The following is a 20,211-nucleotide window of genomic DNA, read 5'->3' on the forward strand; positions in this document are numbered from 1 at the left end:
TGAAGAGTTCTCGACTACTGATACATACTAATTTATATACAAAAATAAGTTTAAATTTATAAAATTAGTAAGAATACTGATTGAATAAAGGCAGTTATCCAGCTAAAGGATTAGCATGAATGGTCACACTATTGATTCTGGTTTCACTGAGAGGCTTGTAGTTTTTCGGATTGACAGGAAGTTTCTCAAGTTCATCAAGTGCATCAAATCCATCAATTATTCTGCAAAGCAAAACAAACATTTTGATTTTTAGCATGTTGTTGATGGGCTAAAAGATCTAATGAAATAGCTGCATTTGTTAGAGTTTTATGAGAAGGAAATGTGTGGTCAGCGTCCAATACTTCAGAGTATAATAAACATTAATTTGTTAAGATTTTATCAGGAAATGAAAAAGTGAACTAAGAGATGATAGCTTTGCTAATAATTTTGAAAAGTATTTTCTATATTTCAGTAACTATTTGCGTTGGATCGATATCATAAAACAATATGAATGAATGAATGAAGTTTTATTCTCAATAAGCTCAATACAAGAAAATGTAAAATACATACATATCAAAAACAAATAAACAAGTTTATAATATACAGAGCTGCATAGTAACGAATCACAAACCAAATTTGATATTACTTATTGAGAAAAATACAATCCAGCACTTAAGATGCAACTTACGGACCGCTGGAGGGAGTCTAACACACTATTTTACTAAAGCAATAGAATGGACTGAAAAAAGAGAAAAGAAAAAAGAGAGATAAAAAATAAAAACATTTTTGGGCTGTAGTCAAAATAGGAAATTAATACTTAATTATTAAAGAGTTGATGCAAATTAGAGAAAGCAAAAGAAAATCATAAAAAAAACAAAATAGAGATTCTAATTGTGTGAAAAGATTAATTTATTGAATTATGTTGCAAAAAAAACGGTAAGAAGAGCAGGGAAAATACGAAATAAGAGGAGAAAAAAGGAAGCAAGATAACAGAATGCAAAGTTAACAGAATGGAAAGAAAAATAGACGGATCAAACAATAATTAGGAACAAAAACTCTAGATCTTCAGGAGTGAGCGACGAAAGCCAAATTTTAATTAATCTCTCAATCTTATTTCCACAATTACATGCAGCAATGGCATTCTTGACCTGAAGCAGCAAAGCATTATAAAATCTAGGTGCCAGGAAAAAGAACGTTTTACGAAAAAGAGTGCAATTGGGTTTAGGACTGACTTGGGAAGCCGCAGTCCGCCTGGTCTGTCGAAGTGCGGTAACAGGCTGACAGTAATCAATTGTCACGCCTCTATTTCCACTTAAATTGAAAAACAATGACAAAACCTTAAAATAGGAGCCTTACAGGCAAAATTCTAAGATGTCAGAAATGTGGAAATGTAAGATCATCAAACTTACTGCCCGTTATCAATCTTATAAAAGCTTTTTGAAGTTTAATAATTGGATCCTGATTAGCGTAATAGTAGCTTCCCCAACATGTGATTCCATATTCAATTTTGGAATGTACAAATGAAAATAATGTTCCTTCATTACTACATTAAAATCGCACAAATATTTAATGCAATGGAAAATCATCAAATAGAACCTTAAAGATTTCTCTAGAGTTTTGATTTGTAGCCTCCAATTCAAATTTTCATCCAGTGAAAGACCCAAATATTTGATAGTCTTTGCTGGACTGATACTGGGAGTCACAGCAAGAATAGGAACAAACCGGAGAGTGAAAGCGCAGTGGAGCAGGCAAGTCAGCACTTCCAGAAAGACTGAACATCATATAATTAGTTTTGGCTACATTAATTCTAAGTTTGTTACATGTAAACCATAGAGATATTTTGTTCAAGTCAGACTGCATTTTCTGATGTAAATCTTGAAGGTTATTAATTTTATAAGGAAGAGCAGTGTCGTCCGCAAAAGCAGTTATCCGTCCATTCAATTCACCATTATACAAATCAATTACAAAAAATTAAGAAGAGAATAGGACCAAGAACCGAGCCTTGCGGCACACCACAAGTTATTGGTAATACTTCAATTGCAAAGTTTCTGATCCTTACATACTGTTTCCTACCCTGCAGGAAGGACTTAAACCAATCTAGTGAAATTCCTCTTAAATCAACACTCTCCAGCTTGCGGAACAGCAGACTATGATTAACTGTATCGAATGCTTTACTAATATCCATGAACATTCCCGCTGTTTTGCCTCTACAGCCACTGTTTAATCCTGAATAGGCATATTCCAAAAGATGCTGTAAGACAATTTCTGCACAAAGATTTTCCCTGAAACCAAGCTGGCATGCCGAAAAAAGTTGCAGCTGTTGAGGAATGAAAGTAATCTACTTTTTATATTTTTTTCAAATAGTTTTGACATGACTGGTAATAATGAGATGATCTGTAGTTTTCTTTACTGAGCTTATTTCCTTTCTTGAAGATGGGAACAACAGTAGCCGACTTCAGTATTTCAGGAAAACAACCGGACACCAACGAAAAGTTAACCAAATAAAAGAACAGAAAAAATAGAAGAAAGGTTATCTTTAAGAATTGTAGCAGTCACAACATCCTCACCCGAACTTTTACGAGTAGAAAGAGAGTCAACAAATGTTTTGAGTTCAACAAGTGTAACAGGGCTGAAAAAAAAAGATTTATGGCTAGTTTTAATTCTGAAGGACTCTGAAGATTGTGCCTTAATATAGCTGGTTAAAGCAGGAAAAGAATCAGAAAGATTCTTAGGCATTTCAATAAAGTATTTATTCATTACGTCAGAAACTAGGCGGTTGTCATCAATTAAAATATAATTTTTCTGCACAATATCCGTATCTTTATTATTGTTTTTTACAGGTACAAGTGTTTTTATTGTTTTCTATTTTTCTCGGAATAACTGAGAAGAGTAAAATAGAAGTTCAGCCTCTTTCACCCATACTTTTATTTTATCTTTCATATTTACGAATTTTCTTTTGAGGATCAAATTGTTTGGATCATTTTTATGCATTTTATGCAATTTGTCTCTTACATAATGGTATTGGACAAACCAGGAGTCATCCAGGGCTTTAACATTTTTATGTTCTGTTTGTATTTAATATTTTTTTGTGATTCTACAATACAGTTATTTAAGATTTGATAAAAAATATCAAATGCTTTGTTAGTTTCGGGTTCTTCAAATACAGGTTCCCAATTTTCATATTTTAATAAGGTACTCAAACGCTTGTGGTCCAATTTTTTAAATTCAGACTGCTGAATCCTTCTCTCTTCAATAATTATAAACAAAATACAAGCCACCGCCCGATGATCCGTGATTAGGGTTTCAATGACAGCAACTTTGTCAATGACAAAAAGATTTGAACGATACGATAAGTGGTCAATGCAGGTTGAAGATGACCCTACTACCCTCGTCCCTATATCTGTCAACTGCTGCATACCATTTCCATTGAGACAATTATTTAGATACGAATCACTATAAACATCCGTAACACTAATATTAAGGTTAACATCCCCCAGACCAGCGGTTCCCAACTGGCTCTTTGTCGGGGTCCGCGACATATAAACCAAAAATTTAGGGAAAATACGGTATAATTTTAATTGAATAGGCCTACTATTAATAGAAAAGAGATTCTTGAACTGCAAAGTTATGAAACCACAAACATTACAAAACAATGAACCTTTCTAGCTATTTTTATTGTATTTGAATCTGTATTATTACAGTGAACTGGTGAATAAGTTACTGCATTATTTTGAAAAATTACTTCCCCATTGTCAACAAACCATAAAATTTTACGATCAGTCTCCTTATCTGATTGTTTAAATCAGCAAAATAGCAGAGCATTTACACAGCTTAGCAATCAGTTTTAGGGGATATTTTCCCTTCTGCTGTCAAGATAGAGATGAGATTCGCGGGCTCACGGAAAACGAACAAGATCAACTTGTGGATTTATCCAGCTGTAGTAAGATGAATGTAGTTTGATAGTAACTCGATTTTGGTAGACTTTTGGGAAACAGCACGAAAGAACTTTAAAGAGCTTGGAGAAAAGACATTGAGGTTAATCCTTTCCTTTGCAACAACTTACCTTGAGAACAAGCATTTTCATAAATGTGTTTTTGAAAATCAAGTTTAGAAATCGACTCGACATGCGGTCAGATTTTAGAGTGAATGTGTCAAGTATGGAGCCTGATATCTCAGGAATCATGAACTTGAAGAAAAAATTCAACTCATCTCATTGAACAAATAGTGATAATTAATAGGAATAGTGGACCCAGTCTTCATTTTCGATTTATTTGAGCTGAGGTACCATACAAGGATCGCATTCTCATTAAATAAAAATACTAAGAAATTGTCAAAAACCACAGATTTATTGATAATTAGAAAGACCGGTTTCGGTTGTTACACCATTGTCAATCTCTGATAACCTCTGTTTAAATCAGAGATTGACAATGGTGTAACAACCGAAACCGGTCTTTCTAAGTATCAATGAATCTGTGGTTTTTGACAATTTCTTAATTTGATAAACCTCTGTTTCAATCAGAGATTGACAATGGTGTAACAACCGAAACCGGTCTTTCTAAGTATCAATAAATTTGTGGTTTTTGAGAATTTCTTAGTATTTTTATTTAATATGAATAATTACCACAATATCAACTTCTCAACTACACAAAAAGTGATCGCATTCTCCATATGGAAACCAAGTTAGTGGAACAATTTCCGTACTGATTTTACAATAACAATAGTTTTACAGTAATAATAACACGAAAATTATTATGATAAATGCACACAAAAAATTATAAATCTCAAGTTTTTTTCAAAAATATTATTCTCACGTACCTTAATTTAAATAATTATAATCAATGATTAAAAAACTACCTACATTTTTCTTGAAATGTCAACTTCTTCTCGTTATTGAATTGAGTTTTGATCTTAATTTTCAACAGAGTCTGCAATCGAAAATATTAAACTGGCTCTTCCTGATTGCACTAATTAGTTTAAATATTCTGACAACCTATTTAAAAGATGATAGATACAAGGCATATAATATATATTTTTTCACTCTGTTATTTTATCAGATTAGATTAGCTGCTTTACTTATTACTATTAAGAGTGTGGGGGGCGTGTAGTGCTGGCGGTAAATGAAACTATTTTTATAACTGTGCATTTAAGGAATAGTGGGGGTCTGCATAGATATAATAAATGGATGAGTGGGTCCTTGGGAAAATTTTGTTGTGAACCCCTGCCCTAAACAATATAAATCTGAGCTCCTGGTAGTAGCCAAGAATCTATCAAAACTGGCAATAAATGTATGCCGGTCACCTAGGTGAAATCTGTACAAACCTAACACATTAAATAAATAATTCTTGTATTTACAAAAAAGTAACAGTGAGTCACAGTCAGCAATGCAACAATCTTTTTTAGTGGCAGTAATAGAAGAATGAACAAAGATCACAACACCGCCCGCCCTCCTCACACAACCAGCGCCAGCAAAGCTTTCATATCCAACAATATTATATAAATTTAATTCATTCATATCCTGCAACCAGGCTTCACTTAAAATTATATGTGGCTTGGTTATTAAATAATTAATGTATGAAAGGAAGTTATCAAAATTAGTATTTAAACTTCGGATGTTTTGATGGAAGAACAAAATACCAGAATCCCAATCAAAAAACTCATTCACTTCATCAATTCAGCTTAAAAGAGTCGTTTCAGAATTATTCATTCTCTAACTTTAAAGTTTAAATTAACTAGCATCAATCAACAATAATTGCACTCTCTTCCAAAAACTTGATCTAAATGGGGGAAAAATAAATGAATATTTAAAACAAATGGAAATCAATTTGGCAAAAGCAGCTCTACCATAACCTAATATGAATTGAAGAAAACAATTTAGACTAGCTTGATTGATAATAAACAACGATAGACCGCTACAAAAATATGATATCAATTCGACTGGGATAGCCATCACAATCATAACGGAACTTGATAAAGCTCTGAACTGAGTGATAAAATTTGTGTCACCAGTACTATAGTTTATTGTATTGAAGGGACGGATTCAAGGATCCAAGGGTTCAAAGAACCCCACACGTCAACCGAACCTTATTGTGCTCCCAAGTAGTATGTTAGTTAGGCAAACCAATACCTGTGTTCTTTACAAGAACCAGGAGTTTATGTGAGTTCCACTCCTGGAATTCTTTGAAGGTCCTACCGCTGAGGAAGGTGTGGCCAAGCTGCCTCTAGGGCACACGGCTACCCTTGACTCAGACCCTTCCTTGACCCACATTTGTGCCTGGAGTTTCACCCATCTCTGGTCTCTTGGGTTTTTCTTTTTACCCCTCCGAAACTTCGCAGGGTCAGAAGCCTCACCTCTCCCAAGAAGTTTTGCCTAAATGGCCGTCCTTCTTTGAGCAATGTTGAGGTTTGGTCACTCCACCCAAAACTCGTGACCTACGTGAGTTCCACTTGTGGCTTCTTTGTAGGTCCTTGCGCTGAAGGAGGGATCGCCAATTTGCAACTAGGGCACCTGGTCACCCTCGACTTAGCCTCTTGACCTACATTTGTGCCTGGAGTTTCACCCATCTCTGGTCTCTTGGGTTTTTCTTTTTGCCCCTCCGAAACTGCCCTGATGGGGCAGATCCCGTGGGTTTGAAGGCAAGACAACTTCTGGAGTTGCCTTGAGGTCCATTTTAGTCGCCTCCTACCACAAGCATGGTACTGTGGGTGAATTCTGGATTTCAACACATTCTTGATTACGATGATCGACTCAAAGCTCCCCCAACCCACAGGGGGCAAAAAAAAAACACCAGTACTGTGCTTTCCAATGCTGAAAATGTTATTATTACAATCATAACAATTGAGATAAACTAGAGCACATCGCTTGATCCAATGTGCACAATTTGGATTCATTACCTCTACGATACACTATTAACGAATAATATAAGTAATATAAAACGTTTGACCGACTAGAGAAATCAATTTTATATAGGAGAGAAAACAAACAATGAAAAATAAAACATTCCTTATTTTTACCCGAATAGCGGAAGCGAAATTTTTGCAATAAACGAAAGTCATTGATATTTTCCTTTAGTATTTAATATTTCAGAATACCTTTGAGCTCAACTTTCTAGAGACATGTTGAGTAATGTCCATATGGTATATCTCAATACTTTTGGCAGCTCATCTTTAATAACTAAATAGTAATCATTAGAATACATCTATTGTGATTTAATTGACGATGATATAAATTATTGATTGTACAAGATATTGCACATATTTAGAAGCTGATCGTTTAAATATACGATCAACCTAGTAATGGAACTGAATGGATAACAGTAAAAATGCAAGGAGAATAACAGGAAAATATAGAGCATTCATTGACATAGAGCAGGATAACTTTAGCAATGTGATAGGCCTTATGGTCAACTGAGTACTCACTTGCCGAATAGAGTATACTTGAGGTCAAGATGAGGTTGAGCGGCGTAACTGATGAAGAACTGACTTCCATTCGTATTCGGTCCATTGTTGGCCATTGAAAGTGTTCCTCGTTGACTGTGCTGCAAAATAAAGAGTATTTTGTGAATTTGAAAAGAAGTAATGTCATTGCAACGCGAAAATGCATAAAACTAGTAGATTACTAATGCAAAATCATGCCATTTATGTTACTTCAATCAAAATGCTCAAAAGTACCTCTTTACTTTTCAAGATGACATCGGAAATATATGCTGTCATTTGATGATCACAGCCTGTTATGGGCGGTGCAAGGAAACTGCATTTACATGAATAAAATCATGAAACTAGTGATCTATTAAATAAATAGTAGGCTAATTAAATTTATTCACAGACAAGCCATACAAATCAAAGTAAGCCTGTGGTACTTTTCTGTAAGTTGTGTAATTCTGAATGATTAAATAAATACAAATACGGAATTAAATCTTAATAAATCAAGATACATGCACATTATTATTATTCTACAGTTCAAACTTGCTATAGAAACAAAATACTAAAACGATTCAGTTTATGAGAGATTTCACGTACTCTTTTACAGAGTATAACCATGCCTCTACTATGTGTGGATTATCTTGAAAACATTTTTTATTCTTTATTCTTTATTCAAAAAAATAATTAAACAATCAAATGCATTCCAAAAATCAAATACAATATTGTTTCCTAATTTCTAATATGTGTTCCCTATAGGCTACCCTGTGTGGGGACACTTGAATATATATAATAAAATATTTATATACAAATTTAATATTATATCATGAAGAACATAATAATTGAATATGGTATTATATTGAAATAAATCAATATGTCAATATTTATAATCATTCTTGCACACATTCATACGCACACACATTCACATATGCGCACACATTCATACGCACACACATTCACATATGCGCACACATTCATACGCACACACATTCACACATGCGCACAAACACACACACACACACACTTACATACACTTACACAAAACTTAAAACTATGTACGGAGTGGTTGCTGTTTTTTTTTTCATTTTTAGTTCAATTTTATTCATAGTTAACGTTTCGTTTTTTTTTTTCAAAGTGCTGATGTAATTAGACCATAAATGAATGCGTTTTGAAGAAAGAGACAGTGATAGAAATTTGATACTGTCTTACTGTTTACGCATACCGGACGGGATTTGTGAGTTCAATGATCTTTGATTGCTGCAGTGTTCATGTCATGTAATGTGTAAATTATACTAAATTTAGACCTATATTAATTTAGTAAAAAAATCATTCGGGTTGTCTAGTTGTATAATGAATTTCTTGATTTCTTTTCTAAATAACTGACGTGACGTTATTTTCCTTGTTGTTACTGGAAGTGAATTGAATATTTTTATAGCTATGTATTTGAAGTGTCGTCTGGAATGTTCCAATCTTGGTTTTGGGAGGTTAATGTCCTGTGAATTCCTGAGGTTTATTCTTTCTCTCATCTGTTGAATATCGAAATTATTTTCAGCTAAATCCAGCAATGCTTTGAATATAAAAGAATGTCTCAATGATAATATTGATAGTTCTCTGAAGAGCATCATTGAACTATATTGTTTAGGTTTATTACAAATTATTTTTAATATATGTTTCTGACCATTAATCACAGGTTTAATATGAACATTGTATGCACTCCCATAGCATATTATTCCATAATTTATTCTAGAACCAATAATTGCATGGTATAATTGTAACAATACTTCTTTTGGACATAACTGTCTGAGGTAATAGAACTTCCTTATGTATACAAATAACTCATTTTTTATCTTCTGTACATGATCTGACCAAGTGAGCCTACTATCCAATATGAGGCCCAGATACTTAACTGTACGTGTTTGTTTTATTGTTTCACAGTTACACAATATATTATTCACCTGTTGCGCACAATCTAATTTATGGAAGTAAATACTAGTTAACTCCTGATCCGTGTTTTGAAGATTAAATTGTATTATATTAGATTTGTCTGTGTTGATAGTTAATTTATTTTCGCAAAACCACCACCTAAGGTGCTTAAGATCCATTTCTAATTTATTTTTAAGTTCTTGATTTGTTTTGGCCGAATAAAATATAACTGTATCGTCTGCAAAAGATGTAATCTTTCCCTGTAAGTCACCATCCGTCAAATCGTTGATAAAGACCAGGAATAAAGTACTTGATAACACTGATCCTTGAGGAATACCTATGGTAATGTCCCCGGGTTCACTCAACGTATCGTTAATTCTGACCCTTTGACTCCTATTAAATAGGTAGCATCTTAACCAATCATTAGCAATTCCTCTTACTCCTGATAAATTAAGTTTTTTTAGAAGCATGTTTTTATCAATAGCATCATATGCTTTAGATATATCAAGAAACAGAGCTGCACACTTATTATTAACACTAAAACTGTCATTTATTTTGAAATGAGATTTTTAATTGCCGCTTCTGTACTTCTTCCTCCACGGAAACCATATTGGTTATCACTAAAATAGTTATTATTTTTATAAAAGTTTTCAAGTCTAATCTTGAATATTTTTTCTAAAATCTTGGAAAAAACCGGCAAAAGTGAAATTGGGCGGAACTGATCTATGTTTTTACAATTTGGCTTTTAGGAATAGGTATAACTACGCTGTGTTTGAACATGCTTGGGAATTTTCTTTGGCAATACTCAGGTTAATTAGATCGGTTAATTTGTTCAAATAATTCATGTAAGTTTTTTTAATCATGCTTGTGCTTATTCCATCTACACCTGGCGAAGATTTATTTTTCAATTTTCCTATTATACTTGCTACTTCCTCCGGATTTGTAGGGTGGAGAAAAATTGAATTAGTTGGAGATTTGTATGGAAACCTTATTTTTGATATTCTAGCAGACTCTTCCCTGGTTTGCAATGTGGTTTGTTCTAATTCATCATTCATTTTATTCACAACATTTAGAAAATAAGAATTAAACGAATTAGAAATTTTATTACTATCATGTGTGCTATTTCCCTGCTCATCAACAATCAGTTTTAGTGGTTCTTTATTTTTTTTCAATCCTATTAACGCGTCAATTGTTTTCCAGGTCTTTCTAATGTTTCCCTGGCTTTCTCTAAACAGTTTTGAATAATAATATTGTTTTCTTTCTCTCAGTTCATTACGTAAGTTATTTTTGAATGTATTGTATATTTGTTTTAAGTCGTCATTATTAGGTTGTTTGATTACATTCTTGTATAACTCATTTCTTAAGTTTATTTGCTTGATCAGATAACTATTTATCCATGGCGACCTATATTTCTGTATCAAGTTATTTTTTAAAGAAGATTTTCTTGTGAATCTTTGATAGCGCTTTTTAAAACGACTACTATACACTACTAGGCTATGTACTAGGTACACTCATAACATAGTCCAACCCAGTGAAGTAATAATTTCAAGTAATCACCTCTAGTAGAATTCACAAACTTCCTAATCCTTATCATTAGAGTTAGAAAAACAACCAAGAATAATAGAATATTACAGAATAACAAGAAAAATTCAAATAACACACCAATTGAATAATTAGAATTTAAACAATAATATAAAGTAACACAGCAATAGAATAATTACAGTTTAAACAACAATACTTGGAGCAAATACATTTTCAGGCAGATTTCATAGCAATAGCATACTTTGGATTTGAACTACAAGATTTCAAGCTAATAAATAAACTTACAGGCTTGCTAATGAGTTATGAAAACATCTAAACCAAAATGAACGAATTTGTTTAAAATAAGAGCACTCTGAATTTAGGTGGTAATTTCAATTTTTCAAAGTTATAAAACTAAATTTTTCAAGGGTGCATGCAATACAAATTACTTTATGGACCGGTCTCCGAGCTCGGGATTCAGCTAAGTTCTAGACTTTAATCAGCTGGAGTCAGAAAATTGGCTTTCCGAAACGGGGCGTAGGCGTAGTCATAGTCACGTTTAAATTAAATTTTATAAAACTATGAAATTGAACAGAAAATAAAATAAAGTGAAAATAGTGTAAAGTTTAGCTATTTTAAATTATTTAGGAATGTTCGATTTCGTCAAGGAAAAACGTTTCCAATTATAGAAATAAGAAAATAAAGATTTATTTCGCTTCAACTATTTACTGCGACTACGCCCCGTTTTGGAAATCCAATTTTCTGACTCCAGCTGTTTAAAGTCTATAACTTACCTAAATACTGAGTTCGGAAACCGGCCCTAAATGAATTACAGAAAATACTACTTTGGAATTCACCCATGAAAGGCTGGTCACTAACGACAGGACATGCATGTTGAACATGTGTTCATGTGTCTACAGACATGTTCTTCATGCACTCACACAAGAATTTTGAAAACTTTCGCTGTAATGCCACAACAATGTATGACCACATGTTATTCAATGCATGTCCTATCGTTAGTGGCCAGCTAAAGTGTCAACACTACAAATCAAGGAGCAAATTTCAATTGCTTTTGATATCTTTCAGCACTTGAAAGCATTGACATGTATCTTATTCTAAAGAAAGACTTACCTTCACGTTATCTTTGAATTCATCTTCAAATTTCTTTCCCCAGATAGAATTTCCACCTTTGCCAGTATCAGTTGGATCTCCCGTCTGAACGATGAAGCCCTTGATATTTCTATGGAAAGCACATCCGTTGTAGTAATCACTCGCGCAAAGAGCTAAAAAATTCTGAAAAAAAGAATTGGTTTTACCTAATTGCAGAAAATTTAATGTATTCAATCAGTATTAATATAATGATGTGAGGTTGGCCACTAACGACAGGACATGCATGATGAACATTTTCACACACACATTTTCATCATGCATGTTTTGTCATCAGCGAGAGGCTTTGAAGAAAAAAAGCTGTTTGACAGCAGTTTCTAGCATAAAATAAACTACTGGAAAATTAAAAATTATACTCACACAAAAATGATTTAACATTCAAATAGAGCAGCGAAGAAAAAATAAACAACAGAAAATCGAAGATACAAAAACCTAACCTCAAAAATTGTTGTTGTTCAAATCCTTTTGCTGTGATGACACAACAAAATATGAAGACATGTAGGTACACTCATGTTCATGACACATCTCCTGTCATTAGTGGTCAGCCTTAAAGTAATTAAATCTGTAGCTTTCAATGAAAAATCGATCACACAGTACAATTCCAACAAAATCGGTTCAATATAGCTATCAGTAAATTCAAATTTCTTTTATTGTTGTGAACATTGATACAATGTATAAAATAGTCATAAAATACTAAGTATAATATATTTAAGTGGTAAAACATCACAATATTCATCTGAAATTATGCAATATTATTTTTTATAGGCCCTTTATTGGATTTAGCCACATAGTTATTTTTAATCAATGATTAAGTTTGTCAATGTTGAGGCATTTAAAGCAGAAGGCAAGAGATTTTCGACATGTTAGAAAGTTTTTGATCCAAAATATAAGTGGGTGGTGAAAGCGAAAGTTTCTCAGAAATAATTGAAATTTTCTAATTATCAAAAGTAGTCGGAAGAACGTATTCTGGCCTCAGAAGATTCAAAGTCAAGGAGAGCGGATGAATAGTTTTCCTTCATAGTGTAGCAACGACTGCTAGCTACATGATTGTAACCAGTGAAAATGACAACCTTGCCTCGAATAATCCAAGCAGTGTTGTATGAGAGCCTTTCTCAATGCAACCAGCTGCTTACAGTTAAAATATTTCCGTTAAAAATCTTGTTGATTTCAAGCCTTATTTTAGTACACAATGCATACCATGCAGCCAAAAATAGTATATAGCTGTAGTATAAGTATAATATAGTACAGGGACCGGCATATTAATCTGACGATTTTGTAGTAATTGTTATGATGGTACCACTGTCATTGAAAAGGCGGAATGTTGTACATCGACAGGTCTATTCTTGCCATTCCAGCAGCCATAATGTAGTGGTCAAGTGAACATCGAGCGTTTGTGATTGAAGATTATTTTTAAAATAGTGACTCACTTATTTTAACACAGCGTTTATCTTGCAGACATTTCAATTAAAATCAATCCGTATAAGATAATTTTAGTGCAACAACTTAATGCAAATGATTGGGCACATCGCAAAGCCGCTTGCGAGTTCATTCTCGAAAATGTCCACCAGGATGCCGTTATTCTTTCAAGTGACGAGGCACATTTTCATTTGTCGGGATTTGTGAATAAACAAAATTACCGTTATTCGGCAGCCAATAATACACAGAACTAAAGGAAGTCATTCAACGAGAAATTGAAGCAATTCCACGAGTGATGATTGAGCGAGCAATGGCAAACTTTAGAATTGGGTTAAGTGAGTGTGTGAAAAGTAAGGGAAACATTTGGATGACATAATCTTCAAAAAAAAAACTTTGTGAGTAATCTATGTAAATCACTGTAAATTGCAAAATTTTATATAATAAATTACAAGTTTTAATTGTATGAAACACACTTAAATTATTATCCCTCAAAAATTGTCTGGTTTTTATGCCGGGCCTGTATAATACTATAGTTAGTTACTATAGTAATAGAAATAAAAATAAAAATCGTGTGATTCACTTGAAAATGGCATCAATATCCGAAACATGACTGTTGTGATTAAATATTTCAAAAAGGGTACTAAGATTTTTATTTTTATTTCTATTTCTATAAAAGTAGCCCTATACAGAAAAGAGATATATAACTATAGTATATAGTATAATAGCTATATAGGGTTTCTACAGAAACCAGGGTTTTACATTAATACAAAAACTCCAATACATTATGAAAGAAAATAAAAATACAAAGAAAAAAGAATACAATTAAAAGAGGTTGGAAAACATAGCCAAATTTTAAATAATTTTTTGGAAATGCCGTTCACCTGCTCGGATACATGCCCTGAAACGGTTTTTCATTGACTGGAAAATGATGCGACATTGGGCGAGGGGTCCGACACCGTGGCCATCTAGATCTCCAGACTTGACGCTACTGGACTTTCACTTTTGGGGACTTATGAAAGAACTTTTCACTCTACTCCAGTGGAAAATGAAATGTAGTTGGTGGGTGGAATTGTGGAGGCTGCGGCCGGCATTCAAAAGGAAAATACGAACATTTTCCAGTTAATGGAAAACCGATTCAGGGCATGTATCCTAGCAGGTGGACGGCATTTCGAGCAAACTATTTGAAGTTTGCATATGTTCTCCAACCTCTGTTAATTGTGAAACAATAAGTGAAAAAGCAAAATGGCCGCTGTGTGAGTAACTGAAGACTTCCGGACAATTTAAATATGATATTTAGATATGTTTCTTACCCAGGAACAAAGCCCTAGAGTATTGGTAGGTAGTTGAAAAAACCCTGTATACTATCCTTGCTATGCGGCTGTTCTAACTTTGAAATTCCTTAGACGAAAATACGTTCTCCGACTACTTTATACAAATAATAGAAAAATAATTTCAATATTTCTGAGCAACTTTCTCGCTTTCGCCATTATCAATTGAAACAAAAAAGTTTCTAGCACGTCGGAAATTTCATGTCTTCTGCTCGAAATGTCTCGATATTGACGAACATAATTATTAATAAATAACAGACTATAGTTCGGATATAAAATGATCAAGACACAGAAATAAAGGAGACATTCTACCCGTTATTTTGATATGAATTTCTTACAACATCCCATAATTCTAAGAGAGAAGTGATATTCAAAAGAAAAACATATTTTCGCAATATTATCAATGTCATCAAAAAGATTTATTTTCTTTGAATCCTCCAACCATGAAACTAGTCTGTACTACTGTAATATCGGGGATGCTATTCCATAAACGATTCTGTGATTGTTGAATTCTAAATTTAAGAGTGTCGCGATTTTACACAAATTGGCAGCGCTGTAACTTCTTCGGATGGAGGGCCAAGTAGTCTCAACCTATTTCATACAAACTATAGTGGTAGTCGAATTCTCACTTACCTCACAGGCTTTCGGACACGCCTCACAGAAAAGTTCAACTTTCAGATCACCGACATCAGTGTGCAAGGTGACAGACTGAAAAAGGAAATTATTCAGATTAAATCAGAACAATAAAAAACAAACAATATACATGTGAGTTGCGACAACAATAGAAGATTATAGATGAAATCACATTTCTAGCAAATGATTCATTTTTTATTAGCAATAGTGAGAAATGTGATGAGATTATCTCATTCAGTCTTATATTACAATGTCATCGCAGTCCTCATTTATTTAGAACTCAGTGTCATGATATTGTCAATTGAATGTTTTTTGAAATGACAGACTGATATCCAGGAATGAAAACATAGGCCTACTCTTATCAACCAAAGTAAGGCTATATAGATAGATAAAATTATTCTACACAGGAAGAGACAACATTTTATAAAGATTTGAACAAATAAACTTACCAAATACTCTCTTCGATCTCCAGTTTCATCCATTATTTCATTGCTATGCAATGATGTACTGTAATAAAATTGGAATGAAACTGATGCACTCCAGGTAGATGATAAGCATGTGATCTATTATTCACAGGTATATATGTAATATGTTATTTCTTTCATGACTCGTGTGCTATTTTCATTTATAATATTGTTGTTTCTTTTAGCTTTATTCAATAGCTGTAGTATCACTATTATATAACTGTGATATTGTTTTGTAATTTTTGTTCTAACGATGTCCATGTATTTGTCATATACTCAAGACAATAGAAAATACTATTATTATTAACAGAGAAGAAAAAGCTTGGCAAAGAAACTGCTATTTCACCAAACACTTTTATTTTTTGCTTCGTAGAGTATATTTAGAGCTCTTTGAAAAAGTAAATTCATTATCATTAGCTCTACAATCCAAAGCGGATTTTGGCCTCCTCTAACATTTGCCTCCATTCTACTCTATCCGTGGCACCACGCCTCCAATTCCTGACCCCAACAACTCTTGCATCTGCGGAAACTGCAACCATCCACCTCAACTTTGATAAAAACAGGAGGTCTTCTACCTTCCATGTTGTAAGCCTTGGTGGAAATGACTCATCAAATACTCAGTAAATTCATTATAGCTTAATGAATTGATTAGAAAATATGGATAGTTTCCGATGTTGACACTTGCTTTTGAAGTTTATTATGAATTGATAAGCTATTAAACACCACCGTTTTGAATCGAAGATAATGGAAGGCTAATACTCAATTGAATTTTTAAATTTGATGAACAAATAATTACTTCAAGGATGATAGTTTGTCAATTCAAAATCACCTAATTATTTTCGGGGAGACTAGAACTAGTATTTTATATGTTTATCACAGCCATGGAATAATTCATCAAGAGTTCATGATGAATTAGTCATCACTTTGTCAAGTAGTTTCATACATTGTTGAGTGAGATCCTGTTTATTGTCCTTCAATAAATTACCCTCCTTGTCTTTCACCCGAACCCTTCCATCCGCATACCTAGTCTCAGTTACACCGTTCGCAAACAAATACTTGCAAGAGCTATCAGGATATTGTTTCAGTTTATAATCTTTTCGGTGAATTTCAACTTCACCCGATGCAAAAGCCAAAACTCTATCACCGCTTTTTTTCACTATTACATGGTCACCGTTTTTGTAGCACCATAATTCGTCACCACCAGTCACGAATAGTTTACGGCACCCGTTGGTATAAAGCACCTCTCTTGTTCCATCTTCGAAATTAATCTCAATTTGTCCATCATCAAATACAACCAACTCCAAGCCATCACAGTACTTTTTATGCCAAACATGTGATTCCTTGAAGTAGTAGTGATTTGTTCCATCATCATAAGTTATTTGAATGTCACCGTTTGGATGAAGAATTTTTAAAGGTTTCTCAGGTGGGAATAAGTGATCTTCGTTGACGTTATCGTTCTTATCACAGGATTTTTCCACATTTTTCATCACTCGCACATTTGTCTTAGGAGCAGTATTTGAGCTGATACATTCTACAACCGCTGGTGGCTCAAAATCGGATTCATTAACAGCTTCCAAATGATCGTTCACATTCTTAAATTGTGATTTTTGTCTATAACTATGAATTCTGTTTTTTTTCTCTTTTTCCAGTAGTTTCTTTTCTCTATCTTTCATTTCAATCATTTCTTGACGCAGGGTTTTGTTCGCTTCCACTAAACTGTGCAGTTGAGATCTGACAGAGGATTGAGATATAGCCCAATTCTTTTGCTTCTCTTTCAGTTCATCCTGGAGTTTCAGAACTTTTTCCTGCAACATTTTTATCTCGTTTTCAAGAGCAAGAGCTGGTTTACTTCTAAGTGGTTTCGAGTGTCTCTCAAAGACTGTTCTTTCCTTTTGCAGCTTCTTCTTCTCTTCTTCTATTTCAATTTCAAAGAGACGTCGTTCGTTTTCATGAGTCCTTAAAAAAGTTTCTTTCTCTCTCTTGAATTTCCTGTACTCCTCCTCATACCTCCCTCTCACTTGTCGCACTCGTTCTGTTTCATTTTCCAAGTTCTTCAATTCTTCTTGTATCTTTTTCATATAAGACTGTAAGTTACAAGCGCCATTGATGAGCCCCACACCATATGGAACTGATCCATCCATGACCGAATCTGTGTCATTTGAATTTTCATTAGGCCTATGAGTCATTTTTGTTGGATTGGTATTCCCATTCTTGTTTAAATTGTCATTAGTTGTCATATTTGTTGAACTACATTTATCTACTGCAGGAGTAATTGAGCTCGTCGCTTTTAAATCTTCATTCTTGCTTGGATCAAGTAGTGTTTCATTAACTTCTTCATCAATATCATCTAAGGATTGTGAAGCATCGTTATTAGGTTCTACCTCCCTGTCACATGTTTCATTTTCCTTGATTTCACGTATCTTTACTGGAGTTTCCGCACGATTAGTCCTATGGAAGAAGTCATTCACATTATTATCAGAGATGTTTGAAAATGAGTTAGAACCGAGATCTCCGTCTAGAAGAGCAAATTCTCTGTACTTGTCGATTAAAGAGAGAATCATACGACCTTCACTGGTCAAAGAGCAGGATGACTTTTCTGAATCACAATCTGAAGAGGCAAAATCAGATTCACCATCGCTGCTCGAATAGCACTCCCCATTCACTGGACATGCCAGGTCGACTACTTTCAACGTCTCGGAACATGTAATACCGACTTTATTATTTTTATTTTTCTTGGGAGTAGATCTAACAGTCAATTCCATAAATTTTGCAACAATAGACGACGAGGAACAAAAGCTTGATTCAGCCGCCTTTTCTTCCAGCATTTCAAATATCCTCAGTTCATCAGCTTCTCGACTAGACATTTCAGATTGTTTTTGAAGAACATCTGCCCACTTGGTGACATCTTCTAGTTTGTTAGGTACTGCCACCTGCATTCCACTGGATTTACTTTCAATCTCATCAGAAGTACAAAAATTAGATTTTGTCACCTTCATTTTTCTTGAATTGGTTCCTAAGTCATCAGGAATAGTCTGATTACATGTCTTTGATTTTGTTACAGGCTTATTATTAGAATAATCTGATTTTGCAGCATTAGTTTGCCTTGATTTAGGCCTGTTGGAAGAAACTGTATTATGAGTCATTTTGTATCGGGCTAAACCAGCTCCTTTTCTAAGAAAAGGTTTCTTGGCTTTGATAGTAATTGCAACATCATTATTGCTAAATTTATCATTTACTACTTCTATATTTGAAGGAAGAAATTTATCGTAGCTTTCCATAATTCTACCAGATGACTGATCGTCCTCTAATTTACTGTCAATATGAAATTTATCATTATCAGCACTGGAAGATTCAGAAGATTGGTTATGAAACGATTTCTCTTGAGTTTCTTGCCATTTCATTAGCTCTTTTATTTTCTGTTTAATCGTAAGTCTTTCCAAATCACATTCCATAATGCACCAATAGTTGAAAATCAATTTGTAATTGTAGGCCTACTCACATCAAGATTTTTACCTCGGGCGTTAACTACACTCATCAACGAAGATGAATATCAAATCACTAGAACAACATTTGTTATGCACCTTGGGATTTACAAAGTTGAAACTCATTTAAAGTTGTAATGATTTTAAATCATGTATAAGAAATGTTTTGGATAATCAAATGTAAAAGCAACCCATTTTTATGATCAACCACAAGAAGGGTTCACGTATTGTATCCTAAATAAGTTAAGTTACTAAATAATTCACATGAATCAGCTAACATAACCTTTCAACTTTAGCTTACACAAAGTACAAAAATCCAACTGAAAAATGGCGCGATTTCAAAAAGGCTTGAACCGACAAACCAATATCGGTGTGCTCTTATCGATACTAAAAATATCGATGTACAATGTACTAACAATGTTGATGGTAATCGAAGGTAAATATTTATAATCTTATCAAACACGTTTCATGAATATTCCAACGATTATTGCAAAAATTATAGGAATTATCATTGAATTTATTATGTGATGATCTAATCCAGTAATAAAAGCTCAAAAATAGAATGATTAACTTGAAGGTTAGAAAAAAATGTAACAGTCACAATCAACTTTCATTCTACTCTCATCAACTACAAAGATTGAGTCATTCACAGAAAATTAAACTTACAGAAAGACACATGAAAAAATTTTATTATTCATTACTCACCATAATGTTGATTATAACAATTTTCAAATTGTATAATATTCAATTGAAGCACCCGGGAAAGAACACCTTAACCTCTCTTTTGAGTCCTTGCACTGTCGAATGTCGATGATCGAGGTCAAAGTACAATAAAAATGAAAGAATTGCCGATGTCGATCTTTGTTGGTTAATCGATCTATT

General features: G+C 33.5%; 2 protein-coding genes across 3 annotated transcripts; both read right to left on the minus strand.

Annotated features, from left to right (window-relative positions):
• Positions 1–10: 10 nt before the first annotated feature.
• Positions 11–20,161, minus strand: LOC111059282 (peptidyl-prolyl cis-trans isomerase-like 3). 2 transcript variants are annotated; one of them, XM_022346911.2, is made up of 5 exons: positions 20,035–20,161; positions 15,384–15,458; positions 11,971–12,132; positions 7,396–7,514; positions 11–221 (listed from the first exon to the last, which is right to left on the minus strand). In XM_022346911.2, the coding sequence occupies exons 1-5, from the start codon at positions 20,035–20,037 to the stop codon at positions 95–97; spliced, it is 486 nt and encodes a 161-aa protein (XP_022202603.1). In that variant the 5' UTR covers positions 20,038–20,161; the 3' UTR covers positions 11–94. The 2 variants fall into 2 exon arrangements, with proteins under 2 accessions (XP_022202603.1, XP_039288324.1); XM_039432390.1 differs by lacking the exon at positions 20,035–20,161 and adding an exon at positions 15,833–19,647.
• Positions 16,502–19,642, minus strand: LOC111059281 (centromere protein J). The gene has a single exon (XM_022346910.2). It carries the CDS (start codon positions 19,297–19,299, stop codon positions 16,750–16,752), a length of 2,550 nt encoding a protein of 849 aa, XP_022202602.2. The 5' UTR covers positions 19,300–19,642; the 3' UTR covers positions 16,502–16,749.
• Positions 20,162–20,211: the final 50 nt, after the last annotated feature.

The sequence above is a fragment of the Nilaparvata lugens genome, chromosome 7 (genome assembly GCF_014356525.2).
Source record: "Nilaparvata lugens isolate BPH chromosome 7, ASM1435652v1, whole genome shotgun sequence".
Taxonomy (NCBI): Eukaryota; Metazoa; Arthropoda; class Insecta; order Hemiptera; family Delphacidae; genus Nilaparvata; species Nilaparvata lugens.